Source organism: Bacillus rossius, assembly GCF_032445375.1.
Source record: "Bacillus rossius redtenbacheri isolate Brsri chromosome 9 unlocalized genomic scaffold, Brsri_v3 Brsri_v3_scf9_2, whole genome shotgun sequence".
Classification (NCBI taxonomy): domain Eukaryota; kingdom Metazoa; phylum Arthropoda; class Insecta; order Phasmatodea; family Bacillidae; genus Bacillus; species Bacillus rossius.
The window spans coordinates 1,000,417-1,024,485 of NW_026962013.1; the positions used below are offsets into that span (position 1 = coordinate 1,000,417).

At 41.1% G+C, this 24,069-nt stretch overlaps 2 protein-coding genes across 2 annotated transcripts in view; one reads left to right on the forward strand and one right to left on the reverse strand.

Annotated features, from left to right (window-relative positions):
- On the forward strand, positions 1-4,775 carry LOC134543216 (uncharacterized). The gene is made up of 3 exons (XM_063388118.1): positions 1-14; positions 2,676-2,796; positions 4,461-4,775. Exons 1-3 carry the CDS (start codon positions 1-3, stop codon positions 4,773-4,775), a joined length of 450 nt encoding a protein of 149 aa, XP_063244188.1.
- A 3,297-nt stretch (positions 4,776-8,072) lies between these two features.
- The window catches only part of LOC134542762 (splicing factor 1-like), a 29,722-nt gene continuing 13,725 nt past the window's right edge, over positions 8,073-24,069 (reverse strand). The window contains exons 4-9 of the mRNA XM_063387265.1: positions 21,599-21,751; positions 21,189-21,295; positions 18,904-19,070; positions 18,133-18,291; positions 17,254-17,400; positions 8,073-13,274 (exon numbers count right to left, since the gene is read on the reverse strand). Of these exons, the coding sequence (XP_063243335.1) occupies positions 12,639-13,274; positions 17,254-17,400; positions 18,133-18,291; positions 18,904-19,070; positions 21,189-21,295; positions 21,599-21,751 (1,369 nt within the window). The 3' untranslated portion in view covers positions 8,073-12,638. The remainder of the gene's footprint in view (positions 13,275-17,253; positions 17,401-18,132; positions 18,292-18,903; positions 19,071-21,188; positions 21,296-21,598; positions 21,752-24,069) is intronic.

Below are 24,069 nucleotides of genomic sequence, written 5' to 3' on the forward strand. Positions count from 1 at the left end.
ATGATATTCGAGCGGTAACCACATTCTATAGCGGAGAAAGTAATGCAAGCCCTTGAGTGCTTTTCAAGGATCTTTACCGGGCATTTCATGTCTAAAAATGATTCTGAAATCACACATTTTAATCCTTTTCACTCTCCTAAAATACGGTTTAAAAACAGAATACGGGAACAGAACTACTAGGTAATCCGCCATCAGCGCATTCTTAAATGCGTAAACAGACACCACTCGGATATCTCGAGCAGTTTTCAAATCGCGTGGTTTCTTGTGAAGATCTACTCACTGTATGTATTATGCCCAGGGAGGCGGAGCCTTGCCGTCTTGCAATTTCAAATATTTTGTTTCCTTTTACAATAAAGCTGTGGGATTTCGTGGTGCGGACTTATTGAATACGAATTCTCTTCAGTTGGCATTTCTCTTACGGCCGTTTTATGAATATACAAGAACAGTTGTCTCTGTCACCCACACGTCTCCGTGAGCTATCTCTGTGCATGGATTGTAATGGCAAGTTCTTAGGTAAATGCGTTTTTTTTTTTGTTGACATAATGTTTTCATTCAGGAATCTTGTCAACAACACAATAAATATATGAAAATAGATTCATTAGTAAATACGTAATTAAGTGAACAAAATTGAAAAAAACAATACATTTACAATTTACAGTATATATAAGAATAATGCTAATCAAGTATATCCAGGATATTACATTTTACTGGTTTGGAAAAAAACAAATTTGAGAAGCAACGTACCCCCATTTCTCCAACAGAGGTGTCAAATTTTGAAAAATATTTAAAACTTGATTGTTGTTAACTTGTTCGTATCATTCATGCTCAATTTCTTATCTTAACATGTAGATTCTTAATAAAAAATGTGACGAAACGTTCACAAGGTAGATTTTAACAAAATTTGTTTATATAGATAATGAAAGACTGCACATGTCTATGAATGTACTGACTCTATGGCTACAAACAATCGGTAGAAAGTCGATTGTTCTAACCCGTCTTGTAACAATTGAGAATGTAATTTCAACAATGTATTATTTGTAACATTATGTTATATTGGCAAATACTTTTATTTTGAAATTGGTAATTTTTCAACATTCTGATGTTATTATTTATCTATTATTTATGGCCCAACTACGTATGATGACAGTTAATCAGTGTAGCAGCCAACCAATCACAACGCAACATTTAGATAAATGGTCAATTTGAACCTTCTTAAATTAAGAACCTTCTTCTGTAATTAGACGCCATAGTGCAATGACGTGACAATTCATCTGTATCAGAAACAATGTGGTTATCTGATTTACTTTAGCATTCGTCGCACTAATGTTGGATTAAAGACTAAAATAATACGACAATTCCTAACGGAAGTGCAAATATGAGTACTACATAAGAGTGTAACGTACGTAGTAAGTCTTGGAAAACAAGACGTATTGTTGTATGTTTAAGAGGCGTCAAAGGCGTAACTGACTACATATTGAAACATACATGTCTTGAATAGTCAGAATACGTAAATTTGTTACGTTTCTCAAGCTTTAACTGACTACTACTGTAATGAAGTGTTTAAAAAACAACTGAATGTTTAAAAATTAATTTTACTCGAGATCTCAGAGGTCCTAATAGTTAAGCTCGCGTACAGGCTTGAAGTCGAATTTTCGAAGTGGCAACAAATGTATCGTTTTCTAAGTTTGTAAGTTAGCCAAAACTCATACCGACTAAATGTTAAGTTGAAGATTTTTTTTAAAAGTACTTTTCGCATGATGCAGGAATAATCAGATCAACGAAAATATAGTGGAGGTAGTAGTGTATTAAAATATTTCGCTCTAATATTTCGTGTTATAAATGATTAAAAATAAATTTATAACTACTTTTAATTATTAATAAAAGTTTTCTTTCTACTGAACAATACAATAATAACTTTATTTTACCACTTTTAGAAATTCCACCCCTGACAGGGACTAAGCCAGGGGGGGGGGGGGTTAGGGGTTCAAACACCCCCCCCCCCCCCCATTAGCACAAAATCTTTAATTAATTTCTTATTCATCACCCAAACAAATTTCATATTAAAATTAATAAAATTTTTACCTTTACAATATTTAAATTAAAGTGCCAAAAACTGCTAAAATAGCACTATTTTACACCTTAAAATCCAAATTTTCCCGGGGGAAACCCCCCCCCCCCCTTTTAATACGGGGGGAACATGCTTCTTAACACACCCCATACACAAATCCTGGCTACGCCACTGACCCCTGATGCGTGTGAGCGGGATAATTCTAATGTAATGAAGTGAAAAATCATATCTAAAAATCTACCAGAACATTAGGTAAGAAACTAAGCACGAACTTCGCTATATGGGTATATAACCATATTTCCTTTCATCATAGTAAAATAAAATATACCATGCGTTTCCACTTTTTTTTTAAATCTTAAAGCCAGAAATATTTAAAATCTTAAAAATGTTCGGTTTCAGAAATATTAAACATTTAAATCCGCTCTTATGATATGTATCTGAAACAGTTCTACACAATATAGCATGTTTGACGATGGTTTGCGTTCAGCTGTTAAATATCTTCATAATAATCGACCAACTGCTGCAATGCGATGTGTGCTGGAGAAGCCAGTTGTAGCTGCTCCTGGTGACGTCACGCGCTGGAGGGCTGGTGGGGGTGGACCGGCAGGCCGCAAAAAGCGCGGGAGGCGCGAGAAAGCGACCGAGGCGCGCCGCTTATAAGCGGCCAGGCCGGCCCCAGCGCTCCAATCGCCGTCGACCGCTCCTCGCCGACAACCATGATGAAGCTGGTGAGTTGGTAGCCTGTCGCTCGCCTCTTCCCAGTCACCGCATCGCGTAGCCTCGGAGACTAACTCCCGTTATGCTTGCTCATTTCAGAACTAAATGTTCGAGAAATGTTAGTCTACTTTCGTTCGGGGATCTTAAGACCATCCGTATTTTCTTGCAGATATGCAAGACAGTTTATTTTCGTAAATTTGGTTATATCTGCGTCCATTTAAAACAGGCAATTACACAGATTTACAATTGTTATTAAAAATACTGCTAGAATATGGGAAAACAGGCCCAGAACTGAAGGCCCAATTAATTAATTGCATTATTCTTTCATAAGTTAGTATTTACACGATCGGTTAAATTACAACAATTGGGATGTCTGTCTACGAATTAATCCATCATTAGCTCTCCCCACTGTGCTAGACTCTCACCGCTCTCCTAGGTCCCAACACATTGCCCACTCGTCCGTCGCAAAGTGACCCCTCTCGTCGCCCACTATCGCTCGCCAAGGGTCACTCAAACCTTTTCACTTCACTGCTCTCGCAGGTCAATCTTCACCTTTTTATACCTCTCAAGTAACGCCCTGGAAATGCCTCGTAGCCCTCCAAAGTGTCGCGTCATCAAACTCGACTTAACACTCAAAGCTGCAATAACAATGGCGTCTACAGGACTCTGGTGGACTTGTCGGATTCTCGAGTGAGACAAAGAGGCACCAAGATTTTTTGGCTGTGGTGCAGGAAGGATGGAAGGGGTGGGAGGGGGTGGTTGGTTGTCAGGAAGCTAATGGAGGGACATTGCACCTGCTCTAGGTTACTGTCTGGTCCCTAGGGATCCCACAGGGTGGCACGCTAAGCTGTCTGGCCGGTCACATCTTCAGCAGCCTCATAACTATAATTAGAATAGATGATTTTAGTACACATTTTCAGTGATGTCTACCCTGTTTTGTTTCATCAATATTATTTAATAATATTTAAAAATATAAGTACTTTGTTCACCATTTACAAGGGTGAATAACTTTCTTGAAAATTGCTTCAGAAAACTATGATACAATTGTTGCCACTTGGAAGATTCAACTTCAATGCTGGTCGTTGTTGTCACGTGCCAGCCAGCACAGGCGGTCAGCTGTGATGTCTTGGGCAAGTCATCACGCTCAGTTGCTGACCAGGGCAGGCGACTACAGACTGTAGCATCACTATGGGATCACTAAAGTGTTGCTAGCTTAGTTGTATTGTAGTTGCTGCAAGTTTCATTTACTAAATTCGTAATACATGACTCCAGCTCTTTGCCAGGAACATGGTGTTAAAATTAATAAATGCCATATTCTTATAGATGACGATCTAATGTAAACAGAACAAATAATTGTATACTGTTTCTCTAGATTGGGTTGCTAAATAATTTAAGTTATATTAACAATTACAACAAATTTATTAAAGTAAAATTAAATAAATAGTTTGTGAAAATCATGTCATGTATGAACTTACTTGTTTGAATTCCTTTCGACAATACGTTGGTATGCAATAGCAATGTTCATCGATCAAGCATCCCGCTCACATTCATTTTTTTTGCTTTCCTCTTCTGTGCACCTGGCACATCCACATGACGCCACACAGTTGGTGAAACATCGCGTACCGCCTGCAAGTGCTGCGCCCGGACCGGCACGCCACGTGTGCTCCCCGCGCAGGTCCTGACAGTGCTGCTGCTGGTGGCGCTGGCGCGAGCACACCCGCGCTTCCTGGCCATCCCGCTGGACGGCGTGGACGTGGTGGAGGTGGCGGAGCCCCTGGGCGCCCCCGGCTGGCAGGTGGTGGAGCTGGTGCCCGGGCCCAGCAGGGTCGCCCGGGAGGCCCCGGGGGCGAGCGAGGAGGCAGGACGAGTGCAGCGCGGGGCACACCACCACGACGACGGCCACGGCCACGACTACGTAGACTACGGAGCGCACACCGGCCACCACGGCGCCTACGGCTGGTACGCAGACTTCCCCGTCATCAAGCACTGACTTCTGCGCTCTCTTCACTTGCAATAAAGCTTTTGATACGTTTTGTACCTAACTGAAGCAATGAATATTTATTTCATACTTACTCCAACACCCTCACAACACAGCCACTTTTCAGCTGCGAGCTCATCGTTACTGCCAGTTTCCATTTCAGTTTTCTAACAAATTACATTTCACATTTACAATGTGATTATTGACGTGCAACATCTCAACTCTCAGTATACTGCATTTGGTGGGAGTAATTCCGTGAATACGATGAATATGTGCAACTGGAAGTTACAGTTGACGGTGCTGCTATGTATGGTGGATGGTTCACAATGTCAAAGTGAAACGTTATTGCCAATTGTTTATTTTTAACAACACTAATTAAATAAAATACCTTGTTCAGATCCAAAGCCGGGTTTAGTATTTTAAATAGCAAACGTAATGCTCTCTGGGCATCATGGTGGCAAGCCACTTTTAAAATTCTGGCAGTGAATTCTAGCAGCAGGTGAGAGATGCGCGTCCGGAAATATACTTGAAAAACACATTTTGCGTATATTTATCCAGCTAGACCTTATTTTTACATAATTTTACTTAAATAATTTGTCAGAAGCCAGTGTGTATTTGCTGCATGAGAACACATTCATTTGCTCGTTACCAAGGTTCGATGTTGCACACCACTGACGAGTACTGAAAGGCATTGCTCACTTTTTTTTGCAACACGAACACTCAATCTATGTTCCCTTTCTATAGACCGGCTTACTACAACTTCTTTTAAATACAGTAAAACCTTTTTTTTGCGACCCCATTTATTGCGACCACCTCTCTATTACAACCCGATTTAGAGGAACCGTGAAAAAATTGCCGAAAAACCGGAAGAAAATCGGACAGAAAATAAGTTTATTGTGGTGAGTAGCGTGTTACTGTGTTTCTCTTGCAGAGTGCTGTACTGCCGTAGGCAGCGCATATGCAGGTTTTTTCTTCTTTCCGATTTTGTGTATTATGACTTAATAAATAAAATATCATTAAATATTAATTACTATTAATACAATCCGGTTAAAACCCTCCGGCCTCAGCGTGTGAACATGGTAGTCGGCTTACCCTCCCCCCGTACCGTGCGCTGCGGCCGATCTCGGATGCTGCTTGTACGTTATCTGCTTCATTTTAACGAGAGTAAAAATATATTAAAACTGTCAGCAAATAGATAATAGCTTTTTGTGTCCGCAAAACAGGGCACAACACTAGCCCGCCAGTTGTTTTCATTCAAAACGTGGCTAAAGAACTTGCATGGATCAGGCTGAAAACATCCGGCAATACGTGTAGGTTATAAGGAATCTTGTTATGAATTGAGACGCTATGTTTTTCGAGTAGTTATACACAGCGACCGAATGGATGCACGCCCGCCTCGGCTTGTTTTAACTGCCGCAGCGATGTTTATTTTGACAGCTCAAGCAATTATCTTTTCCCGTGGGTTAATAGAAAACGGTCGCCTCACCCAGCATAAAAAAAAAAGGCTATGCAGGAAAAACACTGCCCCACGCAGGAAACGCACTGGCTGACGTCTGTCTCCCCCGCATTTCTCCCTTTCTTTCTTCTAACATTCCACGTCTCGCCTCTCGCGCGAGCAATAACGAAGCGACCAGAACACGCATTGGGCCGTTTTATGCTTTGTTTGGTGACAGCAGCTTGATATTATTCGGTATATTCCTTTTCATAGGACCCTTGCTATTTAAATACATTTATATTTAAGTTTGAAAGCTTGTAAATTCCTTGCCAGAGATGACTGAACTCTAACTTGGTGTGAAAAGTGACATATTTTGACATACTTTTTTTTGGGCGTGTTTTAGTGGGGTGGGAGGGGTCCGAAAATATTTACAACGGTCTTACCCCTCCCTCATAATAGTCCAATTTTACGGGAGAAGGGAGGGTGAAAAGAGCATTTTCTCACTGAAGGTTTTTCAAAGGAGAGCGAAGGTGGGGTGTTATAAGGGAGGACCGTGGTGGGAGGGGAGGACACTAGATGGTTTGTGTGTCTGGGAGGGATGAGCTAGTCTTGAAGAATGTTACCGTGGGGTGGGAGGGGTGAGCTTATGCGTCATGAAGCCGCTGCCGCCAGCCAGCCGGGCGAGCTTCGTGTGCGCCCAATCGCGTTGCAGAACCTACAGCGGCCATATTTTTAAAGGAAATGTCCCATTATTTTTTTTTGTTATTCTCACATGAACATTATTGGAAGTATTAAAGCCGACACAAAAATACGCTGTGTGTTAAAATTAACAGATTTTAATGATCTTTCATTTCATTTCTTTTTTTAAAATTTTTTTCTGATTTTCACATTTTGATCAAAATGTCCAATTTTATTGTCGGATCCCGAGAATGTATTCGTAAAATCACTGCTTCGTTAAATCCGGGGTTCTAGTGTATTTAACTACGGCAAGCAGAAAACGTACATGTAAAATAACCATTAAAAATAAACTGTCTTTTAACATCTTTTCTTTAGAGGTGGCCTGTAGGGCGACGGACTTCGTCATGGTGTAAGTGGGTTTAAAGCGAAGCCGTCTAGCATTGTTAGTGACAGCATCCTGCCATTGTACGGCTGGTTTCTTAGTGAGTAGCGGTTTAGGGGGGGGGGGGGGGGGGGGGGTTTGAAATGAACTGTCACATTGTCACACTGTCGGAAAACATCTTATACGACCCTATTCCTGGGAACCGTGAAGGTTCGTTTCAGAGAAGTTTGATGTACAACTGTACTCTATATATTAATTTTTCTTTGGTATTTCTGTTACAAGTACGTTGCTGTTTGATAACCCGACATGGCACTGGCCCAAAATGCACTTGAGGTTCTATTTATAAAATTAAAATGACTTTCAACTGATTGCAAAATACCAATAAAGAATTATAGGTCAATAAAATCCAATAAAAGCAGCACAAATCAACAGAAAACATAGTAGTTATAACAAACTTTAAATTTTCATTTCTTGGAATATTCCACATCCAGGGTATACAGCAATGGGGCACCACACCTGCAGATGACCCCCTGCAGTTATCACAACTGATGCACTGTAATCTATCCAGCATGTAAGCAATCTTAATATATTAGCTACATATTAATTTGAAACCCGAGCAAAGTACTGTATTACATTCACGACATGGGTTCAAATCCAGGCCATATTTTTCTGAGTCTGTTTTTTCTGAAAGAAATCCATTCAAAATGCAGGTATGATTGTTATTACATATGCAACAGCATCTACAAGAGGTGGGGAAAAAAATCTGGAAGCATCAGTAAAACTACACAACAAAATAAAGAAACAGAATTTGAAATTCACATTCGGAAATAAAAAATAAAAATTTATTCCTTTCACAGGTAATATAATACAGAATAATGAGAACAATCACAAAATAGTGTGTGTAAAATACAATAAATCATAGTCAACTATGAACACTACACCAGGACTTCATTACCTCACCAAAACAACTTCAGAGAATACTCTCGCATATATACAGCAAAACCCCTTATTTGCACTTTTCATGGGGACAAAGTAAAAAAGTGTAAAAAGCGGGAAAGTGTAAATAAAGGGAAAAGTATAAAAAGGAGTACAGTTTACCTTATTTAGAATTTTTTTCCTTTTGTTTAATAGCACATACTACAATGCAGGTACAAACACACTAACAACAAATTTTACTTTAGTATTTAATCAATTATTAATTTACCACATTTGACAAAAATAAAAAAAGAATGAAAGCCAAAATGTTTTTCTGATTACTTCCTAAAAAATAAATTTGAAATTTTCTTCTGCTTGCTTTTTTGGCTGTTCAAGGAGATTATTTGCCTCTCCAAATTATAAATACAGTTGCAACCGGCAGGGTTTATAACAAATACGGGCTACATACACATTGCTCACAGTAAAAAATTTTTTAAGAAAAGGCCGCAAATTGATGAATATTTACCGTCAATAGCGCGCCAAACGCGGAGAAAGGTCATTGTACTCGGTCAGCTGCTGTAACGACGCGGCGGTGCATGCGCACTCTATGCTCCGCCCAGACTCATGACGCCATCAGCCGCCAACCAATAGATGCGAGCTTAGCGGAAAAAAATATAAGCTCCACCTCCCGTGTACCAATTTTGTCCAGTTCTAATACCAGTTTATTGGTATACGCACCAGTTTTCTCGCTGCCGTGACATGTTCAAGTTTACGTTTATCATGATGTCTTGATACCAATAATTAATTATTTACGATCCCCAGAAATAAATGGTTAGTTTAAAAAATATGGCGTCAACTGTACAATACTTCCCAAATTATAAAAGACGTATAAAACAGTTACCAAGACACCGCTCATTTTATCTTGTGAAGTTTATGTCTCGTACCAGTATTTCGGCTAAGTTGTGACATAAATACAGTATCAGAACTTACAAGCAGCCATGTTTGTACATTCATGAGTTTACGTTTTCCCCTCGTGCATTTTAGATTGTCTCCTGCTATAATTACTCGTACTTTTACACGCCTAGGCTTAAATTATTACATGTTTAGAAATAAAAGCAACTTTTCATGTTATAAAATATGTATATTTTGCTATTTAAAATGTTCATTGCCTACTAGCTCCACGGTATTTTCTGGTTGTTTATGGTTGTTACGTGACGTAAATAGCGGGATTGATTCGATTTTTGAGACGTAATTCGCGGGAAAGTATTGTATTGGACTATATGGGAACCAAACGGGACCTGAAGAATATAGTGCAAATAACGGGAAAACGTAAATAACGGTAACGTAAATAAGGGGTTTCGCTGTACAAGGTCCAAACTTCAGCTCAAGTGTCTCTTGCCGGTACACTCTCTCTGATGGAAACAGTTCAATACAAGCTTCCACTATTACACTGAGAACACCTGCCTGCTGTGGTGAAACTTCAATTAGAGCAATACCTCACTGAATCCCAACTTTCATTCACATACTCGTAGGAATCCTAATGCTAAGCAGTTCGTAACAAAATATGATTACATGACTTTCAGCTATCACACGAGAATTTTACACAACTTTGAAAAACTGGAATTGCTACTTAAATTTTATGATGGTACTTATGTCGTTGTTGCACAGTGTCTAGAGGATACAGAAGCGATAATTTAATAACAACTTAATTAAGCTCCACACTCACAACTGCTGCCAGCAATGTTGGTGTCCTGTATGCGTCATGCTTTCCTCTAGACAGAATATAAAAGCAAGGTAGTTGAAACTGATCCAACCCCCTCCCCCCTTTGGTGCAGACAGGGGAAGAGAAGGGAGGGGGGGGGGGAAGGTTGAGTTCAGAAACACACGCAACTTTGTCCTCTCGCCCATCCTCCCATTTACGTCGGTCGAGAACTAGATTCTCTACAGTGTGCGAGCAAGACTCAGCTCACGTGAATGCCACATCTTACATGCCGGAAACAACAGTGGCGATCAGAAAAAAGAAAGTCTGATCATACTGGACGCTCATGGGCATAACAATGTTGAATCAACACAGGGACACAATATCAGAACATGGTAAAATTTGAACCAAAAATAATGCAACGCCAGGTTTTCACACCAAAAATCTTACAGCTGTCCGGTATTAGTCTCTAATGTATTTGATACTACTCATTTTACAAAAAATCAGAAGTTCACATATTAGGTATGTTACACAAATGTGCGGGGGGCCTACAAATATTCCCAAATCAATATTAAAAATCACCACTGAACCTGAGCAATGAAAACCAAACTCCAGTGCTTCCAGCAGTTGGTAGTCAGTAACACGTGGAAAAAAACACCTTTACAAATTTCAGGTTGGACATTTTAAAATGTTTATTAATCATAAAAAAGTTCTTGTTCAAAGAACTAGTCACGTGAAACTTCCTAAACGTTACACATTAATTCATATTTATTTTAAAAGCCTACGCATCAGTACATAAACCCAACCTGAAGAAGATAACTTTGGCAGTTTGTATCCATAATTATATTATTATGTAATGTACATACATCGAAACTGTAACAGACAAACTAACTACTGTTTACTCCCAACTGTGTTTAAGTTAACAGAAATTATTAGTACATTGTATAGCCCCAAGCAAAAACTGTGTCTCCACCGTCAAGTGTCGGTACCAACACGTCACGGACTCTTGCTACCTCCACGCTTGCCAGGGTGGCTGCTCTACTGGCGGTGTCAGATTACAGGTTTTATCAATATCTTGCAAAGTTTTCCAACTGAAAAATGATCTTAAAAAAAAAATTGTAGCATAATTAGTTTTTTTTTGTTACTGTTGTTACTGAACTTCAAGCAGTAAGGATTTTATTCCATTGACATTCCAGGCACCAAAACATTGATCACCTCTCAAACTTGTCGAACAAAAATCAGTTTCTATTTAGTGTTACAACTGAAATTCATTCAAATTCAATACTTGTATTCTCAGAATGATTTTTTTTATATCCATAACATCAAAATACTACATTTCATGAACCATTTATATACATAAATAGAATTACTATTTACAATGACATATAGAATACAAACAATTTTTATAACTAATTAAAATTGTATAAACTAATTTATTTTAACTTAACTCATTTTAAGAAAATTAGTTGTTTTGAATTACAATCTATACACCACATACAAAAAATGAAGCAGCATGTTACACGTGTGTACACAGCATAAAACTACTACTATCCTATCATACATAGTCGAGTTCTAAACTAAACAATTGTACCAATCATTGTCCAGTTAACAGACCAGAATATCGAGGTGTACGGGGGCAGGTACTTGCAACTTGTCTTTGAACCGACATCTCGCCAGGGCTGCCTCCTACGCACGACAACTGATGCAGGAAGTTCGGGACCGCTCCCATGCCGCATGTCAACCAACGGCGATGTGAACTGTGACTGCACTGAAACGAGGCCCGACAGTAACCACGGTCTGGGGGAACTACAAACGCCGGCAGTGCGGTAATCCACGCAAGAGCGTCCGGACGGCACCGGATCATGGAACGAGACCCTCCATTAGCAAGGTACGCTGTGGAAACACGGACAGTGCATGTGAGAAGTGGGAGGAAGTCTGCCAGAGAAATGGAACGGCCATGAACAGAGGGTGGATGCTGGACAGAAACCCACGGGAACATGAAAGAGGAAACGGGAGCAGAATGTGGGTTAGTGACTAATTGGGAAGATCCTGTAACGTGGAGAAAAGCTAATTATGCAGGAAGGCTTATTTTATTTCATCGCAAGAGAGGTCCAAAAAACATTTTTTCCCCACCATCTTAATAGAGAGTTTATGGTTAGTTCTAAGAAAAATGGCTCTGTGAGCGAGTGTGTGGAGGGGCGGGTGGGCAACGTGACGAGGAAACAGCAGATGCTTCTTCTAATTTGAGACAGAAGCGAACACAGCGGTAAGTATATGATCAGTAACAGTATTATCCATGCTTATTGAAAAGATACCTCACAAAAAATGCTTTTCTTGCACAAAAGTTGCACTCCTATTTTTCAAACTTTAATTGAAAATCAAATGTGTGACAGTTATGCAATAAATCACGGTATTAATTTTTTTTTTTCCGCATACAGGTAGCTGGAAAAATATTTAAAAATGTCTATGACCATGGACAACCACAAATAATATGGACACTTTTTTGCTAGATATGTTTCCAAAATTGCCAAGAATATCATAAAATTACAACCTAAATTTAAAAAAAAATGTAATAAGAATCAATTAGAATTTGAAAGTTAACATTAATAATAAATCAGTGGGTATTATCTTTGAAAGATTTGTGCAATGGGAGTGCATGACTTGATGTAAGCTTTTGGACATACGCCACTGCTAAGCACACATTGCTTAGCAATGGCGGATGTCCAAAAGCTGACATCAAGTCAAATCAGTGGGTACTGAAACGTGTCACGAGCGCCTAGCTGGGCGGGGGCGGGGGAGGGGCGGCCAGCAGGCTGGGCAGCCCCGACAGCTCCGAGCCGGGCGGCGGCTGCAGGGGCGGGGGGTAGCTCTGGTGCCAGGGGAACATGGGGGCGGGTGGGGGCGGCACCGGCGGGGGGCGGCTGCTGCCAGGGCGGGGGCATGGCTGGGGGCTGGGGCGGCGGGGGGGCCCATGGGCTGGGACACGGGGGGCGGCAACACGGGGGGCGGCAGGGGCTGGGAGCCCGGCGGGGGCGGCTGGGCCGGGATCCACGACATCATGCGAGGGGGCGGAGGAGGCATTTGCATCATGGCGGGGGGCGGGGGGCGGCTGCTGCCAGGGCGGAGGGGGCTGGTTGAGGGGCGGCAGCATCTGGGGCGGGGGGGCGGCATGTCCATGCCGGGGGGGCTTGGTGGTGGGCGGGGCCCAGGGGGGTGGGGGGCAGCGTGTTGGGCACCAGCTGGGGGGCGACGGGCGGGGGGCATGATGGCTCTCATGGGCGCCGGCCGGTCGAAGTGGCGCATGGGGGTCAGCCGGTTGCGTGGCATGAACCTCTGCTTGTCCTTGTTGGCGTCGCGTGCGGGCGGGGTGCCCTCCCCCAGCTCCGCCATCAGCGACAAGTACTGCACACACACACAAGCATACAGTACCTGCATGCAACATAACAGTACGTCGTTGACAGGTTTGATTTCTATGTCGTCATGAAGCGTTCTGATGCTAGCAGCATCACCATAATTTAAGATATTATATATTATATTAAAAAATCTAAATGAAATAATTATACAAATAAAATATTTACTGAACCATAACCGCAGACAGCAGGCTACTCCCCATTGCTATTACTGCTGCGGTCCACGTCCCAGTGTGTTATATTTGTTAATGGATTTTAATGGCTGTTCTCTAATTTAATATACCAGCAATTTCTATTCCAAAACTCATCAATATACATATCTTCAGTCAAATTCTCCACCTTTGATTTCACTCCAATTACACTAGAGTCCCGTTATAGCGAGGTGTCACGGTTCCGGGTTTGATCCTCGCTATAACCGAATTGGACAAATTTTGGCCCCCAAAAAATAAAAATTTACCGAAAATAGCATAAAAATTGTGTTTAAACCTGTATAATTGGAAAATAACAGGTTATATTAACAAAATCTTAATTTCTGTGAGCAGATGTGTGAATTCTCTTTAAAACGATATCCCATAAGTACGGATGCGATCACCGATTGCGTCAAAATAACCAGAATACCCTACCACGCCACGTAAGTATAGCATCTTGGCCCGCGGCCGACACAGCATTGTCCTGCTATCTACTGACGCGGGCTGTCTGCTAGCGGGCCATGTTGGTTCGGGATGTTGCTAACAGGTGGTGCTAGTGTAGCGCGACGATTTAATTCCTTACAAAAAAGCAGGAGTGCGGCTGCGGCAACGCACGTACGAATCAAACGAAATAGTCGCTGGAAAACTATACTTTTTTCATTTAAAGAAACCTGTCAACTTTTTTAGAAAATAAATTTGGGATTAAACTCAAACCATCACCACCTCTTTCCCGGACAGATACCACAACAACTGACCGAAACAAAAGTTACAAGAAAACTGCCCTAGCGATTCGGAAATAAATACGGTAGTGCCTACTAGAGGTGTAAAAGTAACGAAAAAATGTGTACCCGTATGTATTCATTACTATAACAATTAGTACTCGTTACTATCGTTACGTTACTCGTTACTTCTGATACAGCATAACATGCTATGTTATGTTGCAGCAACGAATCCAGTCGTGCGTATGCGTACAGTATGACGTCGCGTAAATAATAATAAATAGAATACAGTAGAACCCCTATCATACACTTTTCAACGGAGGGCACAAAAATGGTGTATGATGCGGGAAAGCATACCTGCCAACTTTGGCCAGTCAAAAAGCGGGAGGTTTTTTAGTGGAGTGTAAACAATGCTTGTTGCCACTAATAAGGGGGGGGGGGGGGGGGGGGGGGGGGGGGGGGGAAGTGTGTAGTGGTGAAATTTTGTTTATTTTGACGGAAAAATCACTACACAAAGAACAAAATGCAGCATGTTCACCTTTCCTCGATTGCAAAATGCACGTAAATTCGTCACTAAATGTCTTTTTGTACACAGCAAGATACTTCACTGTAGGCCATTTCTATTAAACCCCTATTGCGGAGTAGGCCTACAACAAAACGCGTACAAAATACTCACCACGCAACTGCTTCCACAAAATAATATTTTTATGAATACACCGTTGAATAAATTCGAAGACTACTATAATGCTACCTCTACACTTATTCTGTGAGCACAGACGCGAACAAAGGCGAATTTGTTCGGGGACGAAAAAACAATTCACACATAGCCTACCAACAAACCGAAGCGAATTTAGGCACGAATGTAAACAGTGGTATCAAAAACTCATTATTAATCCAGTCCGTCTTTATTTCAAAACACCACCGAAAACACAATTTACAATGTTGACAAAACACGCCATTTTGGAAAACAAACCTTTTTCTGGTTGGCTAACAAACACCAATGACGAACGTGTACCAAAACAGCTCCCATAATTATCGTCAATAACTACGTTTCTTTCTTAGATGTACGCTTAACCAAGAGTTTTAGCAGACAATTGTGGGCATTTAAGCTATTAAAATAACTACACGTTATGGTACGAACCGTAGTTACTATACAATTGTACGGAATAATGGTACAAACATATTAAATCTATAAATTTATTGCATTAAAAACTTCAAGAGAAACAGAACCAAAAAACGGGAGATTTTAATGACAAATCGGGAGGGCGGGAGAAAGAGTATAAAATCGGGAGTCTCCCGCCTAAAGCGGGAGGGTTGGCAGGTATGGGAAAGTGTATGAAAAGGGAATGGCAATAATAAGATTTTTTTTCAATCTAGCATACCAGCACAATAATTGATTAAACTTAAATACATAATGTGTAAATAATTGCATTATATTAATGAAAGATATGAATTCATAATTATATATACATATAATAAAACCACCAGAAATGTAAAATACAGTCCATAACCAAGTAAAGCAGTCCTTTCTTGGAGGGGGGAAAGGTCACCAAGCCTAAAATAGAAATTAAAAAAATTAGGCTATTGTAAAAAGAAAATCAGAAATTTTTGCTTGTTTGTTTCATTTTACAAACAACTTTATGCAACAGAACAATTTTCAATAAAATGTTAACTTGAGAAACGTACAATACAAAAAAATCCGATCATATGAAAACAATAACAAACGGCTATATTCAGTTCAAAGATTAATGAATGCACAAAATATGAGATCCGTGCCTTGGTAAAGCGCGTTGACCATTTTCATAATCATTGCTAATTTGCGCCACTAGTCTCGCTTGGTGCTGGCCATAGATGCTAGTAGCGAGGTGCACAGTCTTCCTGATGCCATCCATTTCTATGGTGCGATAAAGTTATTTTCTTACGTTTGCAAAGGTAAACAATGAACGTTTTTCAAAATAAAATCATTAAAACGTATTTTTTCAGGAGGAATATAACAAAAAAATTTGTGAATTTTAAGACTTTTCCGCTTTGTAAAAACGTATGAAACGGGAAATTCGTGATTTTATAAGTGTATGTTCCGGGAAAGTAAACCATTGTAAATATAGTACTTTCGGCGGGACCAAAATTAATCGGCGTATGACACGGGAAAATGTATGAAACGGGAACGTATCGAGGTTCTACTGTATAAACAATTAACAATATTTGATGATTAATAGTTTGTTAACCAAGAAACAAATCTCATAAGAGCGGCTTTTTAATATTATCTCTTTTAAGATAACAACCAAAAAACGTGAAAATACGCGATTATAAAAACAAAAACGTACATATTTATAATTTGTAAAAAATACTTTCTTACGTTGTTTCTGTTCCAATCTCAAACTTTGTCTACACACGGAACAGATAACTAATGAAAGTTTGATAAAAGAAAGAAAGGATGGGATTCTATTTTTAAAGCCACGCACTTAGGTGGCGACTGCACGGCTGAAGAATGTGACAGGCGTCAACGGCAAGATGTCTAGTGGCGAGCGAAAGGGGTGGAGATAAAGCAGACAAATAACATAAGCGGGCTTTAAGTGATCACGCCGTAAATTCCTCAAAAATACCTCGTTATAGCCGTGTTCTCGCTATTACCGTGCTCGCTATAACGAGATTCTACTGTATAATTTTTGTTTCAAAGAGTACACATACAGTTAAACCATGTTAAGACATTTTTCAAGGGACTGGATAAAAAAAAAAAAACTCACCAACAAGGAAAACTTCTTGAAAGGGAAATAATACACATCAGTTGCTACATTAGAAAATCCCTCCAATGACATACCTACATAGGTTATGCACTTTTTTTGCTAAGCTTCTCTTTTACAATTGGGACCCTTTGTGGGGATTCCAGTACCAAAAATATTTGTTGTTTCGAATAAGACTAGCATAAAACTTTTACATGTTTGTCATGGACTAAGTTATTATGTACCACGAAAAGCACACAGTGGATGACCAGATGTATCGGCTCGGTGCTTGAACCACGACCGACACGCTACAACAGGGGAGGGCAGAGGGGCAGTGTGCTCACCTCCTCGTCTATCTTGGTCTTCTCCCCGGCGCCGGCCCCGCCCAGCGAGGCCCCGAGCTTCTTCTGCCGGCAGTCCCGGGCGATGTGCCCCACACCGCCGCAGCTCGCGCAGATGATGTTGTTGGTCACGTTCGGCTTGTCCGGGCACTGCGACACCACCAGTCCACTCCACTCCACACTCGTGTCCATCATTTTAACAATGCATCAACACCACTCTGCCTGATAAGAGATGACCTAGAGGCAGGGATCCCAAAAAAATGGTGAAGCATGAAATAAGGATAAAAAATTAAAGTGACTGGTTTATGAAGTTCTTATTAATGGTTTTTAACATTTTTGTTGAAACACAAAGTTTGGCGCAAAATATGACAAATTTTGAAGTTTTAATGCTTACACTACAGCTTTAGTATTACAAATTTTAAATTTAACAAAATTATAAACATCCAGCACAGAATATAAGATGGCCCAAAATTTACAATGTTAACCTTGTCTTCCAAGTTCTACAATAAAAAAATTAAATATCTTACACTGTACTTAAACTTTACAACTGCATTCAAGCTACACAAAGTTTACACAATTTCAAATACTTTAAAATAGCACTGAAATCATAGGAGTCATAAATATATTTCCATTTATGTAATAAAATAGGTTTTATTTTTTTTTGCAGCAAGTATGCATCATTAAAATGATCTAATATTTACACATATATATGAAATAATTTATTAATGATTGGTTAATTACTGAAATATTGATGAAATGATTTTAAAAATCTGTATCATGGTTCATCCTCTCATGCAATTAAAAAATTAAGGATTTTTAAGGATATTACAGAGGCATACGAATGACCTAACTCATGTCCCGTGCCAGACGCGGGAGACTCACCATCCAGGACTTGTGATCAGAGGCACCGCAGTTGGTGCAGCGAGGACCCTCGTTCTCGCGCAGCGTCCCGTTCAGGAGCGCCAACTCCCGCAGCTGCATGCGTCTCAGGTCGTTCTGCCCTTCCGGCACCTCCACGCCCTGGCGGATGATCTCCTTGATCTGCCGAACAACCATTCCCAGTCACAACCCGGGCAGTCCTACGAAGGCAAGAGGTGCTCACTGCTTGTCTTAAAAGTTTCGCATCTTATCACGCAAGGAATTAAAACGATTTTTAAAAATCATCACCTAAAGAGTAAAATAATTGAATAATATTCACAAGTCAACCAAATTGAACACATTTAAGACGTCGACAGAAATATCTTATAATTTATCTTTTTTTTACTTTTCTCTGACCAAAATTTCAAACCTCTCAGATTTTTTTAAAGAATAATTTACCCTTATAGGAGTTATTTAAAAAAAAAAAATCTACCAGCCTCTACCATCCCGGTAGCTGGCCTAGATCCCCCCCCCCCCCTCCAATTACATTATTCAAACATAATCTTGCATACACCATCCCACAGCATGCACATGCGCTGAAACACCATCTAGAAAAAATATATCCCTTCACAGTCTGGGCGATGGCAGACATTACCCCAGCAAATTACCATCAACGGAGAATTCCCATGACTGCTCCAGGATTTGAAGTAAATTTCTTGACTGTTCTTTAATATAATTCCAAACTTCCCGATTTGAATCTGGGAAAATGCAAGTTCACAACAAGGAAGCACTCACTCTGTCCACGGCCTTCTTCACGGCCTCCGGGTTGTTGGCGGTGACGTAGGCGTGCAAGGGCTCATCCTCGCCGGGCAGCGGCTGTCCGTCCTTGCGCCCCACCTTGCCCTCCTTCACGGAGCCCTTGCCCCGGATGATGATCTTGGCCCCCGTCTCCCGCTCCATGGCTGCACACCACACCCCCTCACTCTCTCACCACAATCGCGCCAGCTGTCCGTCCTTGCGCCCCACCTTGCCCTCCTTCACGGAGCCCTTGCCCCGGATGATGATCTTGGCCCCCGTCTCCCGCTCCATGGCTGCACACCACACACCCTCACTCTCTCACCACAATCGCGCCAGCTGTCCGTCCTTGCGCCCCACCTTGCCCTCCTTCACGGAGCCCTTGCCCCGGATGATGATCTTGGCCCCCGTCTCCCGCTCCATGGCTGCACACCACACACCCTCACTCTCTCACCACAATCGCGCCAGCTGTCCGTCCTTGCGCCCCACCTTGCCCTCCTTCACGGAGCCCTTGCCCCGGATGATGATCTTGGCCCCCGTCTCCCGCTCCATGGCTGCACACCACACACCCTCACTCTCTCACCACCCTCGCGCCAGCTGTCCGTCCTTGCGCCCCACCTTGCCCTCCTTCACGGAGCCCTTGCCCCGGATGATGATCTTGGCCCCCGTCTCCCGCTCCATGGCTGCACACCACACCCCCTCACTCTCTCACCACAATCGCGCCAGCTGTCCGTCCTTGCGCCCCACCTTGCCCTCCTTCACGGAGCCCTTGCCCCGGATGATGATCTTGGCCCCCGTCTCCCGCTCCATGGCTGCACACCACACACCCTCACTCTCTCACCACCCTCGCGCCAGCTGTCCGTCCTTGCGCCCCACCTTGCCCTCCTTCACGGAGCCCTTGCCCCGGATGATGATCTTGGCCCCCGTCTCCCGCTCCATGGCTGCACACCACACACCCTCACTCTCTCACCACAATCGCGCCAGCTGTCCGTCCTTGCGCCCCACCTTGCCCTCCTTCACGGAGCCCTTGCCCCGGATGATGATCTTGGCCCCCGTCTCCCGCTCCATGGCTGCACACCACACACCCTCACTCTCTCACCACAATCGCGCCAGCTGTCCGTCCTTGCGCCCCACCTTGCCCTCCTTCACGGAGCCCTTGCCCCGGATGATGATCTTGGCCCCCGTCTCCCGCTCCATGGCTGCACACCACACACCCTCACTCTCTCACCACAATCGCGCCAACTGCAAAACTCCCTGACTTTTCCCGCTTTCCCACACCTCAGTCAACAAATTTCACTGACCTATCACACACAGACAATCCTGCAAACGATTTTCCTGCAGAAAAATATGGTTGCATGAACCGTTCAAATGTCTCATTTTCATCTTAAATTATATTCATAGCAAAACAAACTTATAACTACACGATTAAAGCCTAACCTAACCAAACCAATTGCAAAATTTGATGTCAAAATGAAAAATCAGCAGTACTGAAGTAGGACCAACTTAGTAATAGAATAACAAGTATAACCAAATTAGTAAAGTAGGTAATTTAAACTGAAAACAATAGAAACTATATTTATTTAGTGTTTAGCTGAGATTGCCAGTTTCACCAGTTGAGGTTACCTGATTTTGAAAGCAAATTTCACGATTCACTCACTTCACAGCGACACCCTTGCAGATTTTCTGATTATACACTTCATAACACATGTTATTTTTAATTTTTTTAGTTTTGAATTTCTAAATGATTCCAATGCCATTTTTTTCTCCACCAGTATCAAAACATGTGTGGCCTGGATTTTAGTTTTAAACATTTTGTTTAATATTAACACATAAGCACTACCGATGCATCCAGTCCACCTGGACATTGGCGAAATCACAAATACATTCTCGTTGAAAACACTTCAGTCTTGATTTCCTCACCACAACAACAATTATTAATGGAAATTTATATCGCAAGCAATGAAATTATTCTGCTATTTTTTTATTATTTTGTCCACAAGATTATTAAGTTATTATAGTTTTCTGTTAAATGATTTTTTGAAATTTTTTTAACATGAAAATGATGCCCATGATTGAGCAACATTCAACAGCAGTGACGAATCGTCTTAAGGTACAACGCACTGCATTACGTAGGTTTAAAGAAAACTGGGAACTGGGCCGGGTGCATTGCTCGTCTGGTTCCTGGCCACTGCCCCTCGCTCCATACTCCGCGGGGTGAACGGCACGAAGACGAGGAGACAAACACGTCACAGCACAGTGCACGAGTCCCCGGTAACCGTACTCACACTTGAGCGTGTTTCCTCTCGGCCCGATCAGCAGGCCGACAAAGTTGATGTCGGGGTGGTCATCCTGGGGGATCATCACCTTGTCGCTCACACGCACTATCGGCGGCCTGGCAACAGACAGTTTCTTCAGTTATCCACACAAAACCACTCTTATGTTTATTCTGAAGAGATCACCAGCATATTTACAGTGTATACCGAGAGGGAGCCTGCCTGGAGCCCAGTACAAGAGCACCTCAATTACACAAAAATTCTAAAAAGTAAATTAAAATTTAATATAACCGTAAAAGTTATATTAGTTAAAGTAAGTAGCAATTACTGTAATTGCACTAGAATTAGTGAACATGTAATTCTGTTGGTAGTTAGAACACTCTTCTGTGTGTCTGCACCTGACCGCAGGGACCGGCACTCACTTGTAGTCGGCGGGCGGCTTGAACTCGGGGTTGAGCTGCGTCATCTCCTGGATGAGGTGGTGTCGCTCCTCCTCCAGCTTCCTGCGCGTGCGGTACTCGCGCGTGTTCAGCCGCTTGCCGTCGCTGCTGTAGATGGGCTCCGGGGACGGCGACCTGCCGACATCACCGCGTGCCAGTCCCCTCTCCCCTACCCCCAACCCGGTCAAACAAGCTGCCTCGACACACTGCGCCCTCGTGCCGGAGGTTGAGATGCAACCACCACGTCTGGCTCGTTTCGCTCGCTCAGATCACTCGCAGGCAAGAACCCCAGGAAGAAGACACGGAAGCTAGCAGACAACAGAAGAGTGACAGAGAGGTACCGAGGAGGTTGTCCCGGTACGATGGCGATGAAAGAAAGAGCGATGAATTGACCGTTCTAACCTGGCAAACGAAGACAAAGGTACGCAAGCGACTAGTTTCCGGACGTATCGGGACACGATTCACGTCGACGATAACACAATCTTAAAATACATACGGAAGTCTGTCCGAGTTCAGTAGGAAATACATTCAAGGCACCTTACAGATATCCAATGGTCTGATAGTTCTCCAAAAATGTAAAACACCTCAATTTCTTTAGTATTATTTGTAAAAAGATCTTGGTATCACTTGGACTTTAAATTATACTTTCATCAGCATGTGGAATGTTTATAGTTCTCGAAGAAAATTAGCCCTAATTAAGTACATTACTTTTCTTGCTACTATTTCTGACTAAATTATCTCACTTTATTTGACCTTAAATCAGATCCAAAATGTTCATTGATATGGAATAGCATTAACACATACAACAGTGATAAAATAGAAGACATAATAAACAAAATTATAAATTTAATCAATCTAAATAATTTTCCCCCAACCCACCTTTAAGATCATAGAGCTTATTTATTATATTTACTTTATGTATGTATTTGTTATAATCAAAAAATAATTGCAAAAATATTTTTTTGCTAGCTAAAGCCCGGCATGCATTGCAATGTCTCTTTCAATCTTTTTTTTGTAATTTGTTTAAGTAGGTATACATATACAAAAGCATCTCTATATTCCATCTCTCTCCATATATTTCTATAACTCTCGTTATATGTATACATATCTCTGTAAATATATATATATATATATATATATATATATATATATATATATATCTTTAACTATTTATATCTATTACTTTATCCCTATAGCTCTATATTTCTCTACCTCTCCATACAGCTCTATCCCTCTATGTATCTCTCCATCTCAATCTTTCTATAACTATCATATATTTCTCTATCACTTTATCTTCCCATATATCTTCATACTTACCTGTCACTCTATACATATCTTTCTCTATATCTGTCCATATCTCTCTATTACTCTACATCTTTATCTTGCTCTGTCTCTCTTTACTTCAATATATCTTTCTATCTCTGTATACATCTAAATATCAATACATCTCTGTGTATGATTTCTCTCTCTCTCGACTCACGCACCACCATTATTTATCTAACTTTAGAAAAGAGGAAATGTCATAAAATACTTGCTGATAATTATAAAAATCTCACTTAGACAGTGAACTTCCTCATGTATCAAAGGTCAAGTGTACAAAATTTCATCGAGATCGTATAAACGGTAAGGGCAGCACATAGAATACTAACAAACAAACATACATTGATTTTGATGTATTAGATAATATTGGTCTTAGACCCCCTCAATTTATCAGCCTTGTGTACATATAAATATAACGATATTACTTATAGATTAATTTCACATTCTAAACAATTCAATATCAATTTTGATAGTAAAAATACTTATTCATATTTAGTGTTTTTTAACTTGAAGTTACCATTATTGTACTCTATTATATTTATGTATTGTTGAAGCTACATTACTACTTTACAGTATTCATTATACTACGTATTATGTGTCTTGCTGTCTGTTTGTTTTGTCCTTTGTTGCTTGTCATTTAATGTATTTTTTTATCTGTCGTGCCCACTGCTAAAGTCCCTGGACTGTTGGGGGGCATGCAACAAAATTTAAATAAATAAAAATAAATAAATGATGAACAAAAAGCTGCAATGTACATTCATTTCTCCCAGAAACATCCCAACAAAGTGGCAGTGTGGAAGAGATCAATTCTTTAATGGTCCAACCTGATTGATATCCTACCAATGTGCTCGCTATAAAGAAACCCCTACATACAGGCCAATTGTGAAGGAATTGCTGTCATGGATCCTTCTTGGCTGGTGCCACCGGAAGCCAACCTCCAATAATCTTCCAGCTCACACCAGCATGGGACGAATAACATAAATTTACTCTTCATTGGGAAAAAAAAATCTGAATATTTCTACACACATCTCAATTCATTACAAGAAATGTGAGAACAAAAATATTAGTAAACCAAAATCATTAATCCAAATCAATGCATGCTGCACTGTTTAATCTTAGTTCTTTCTGTTCAC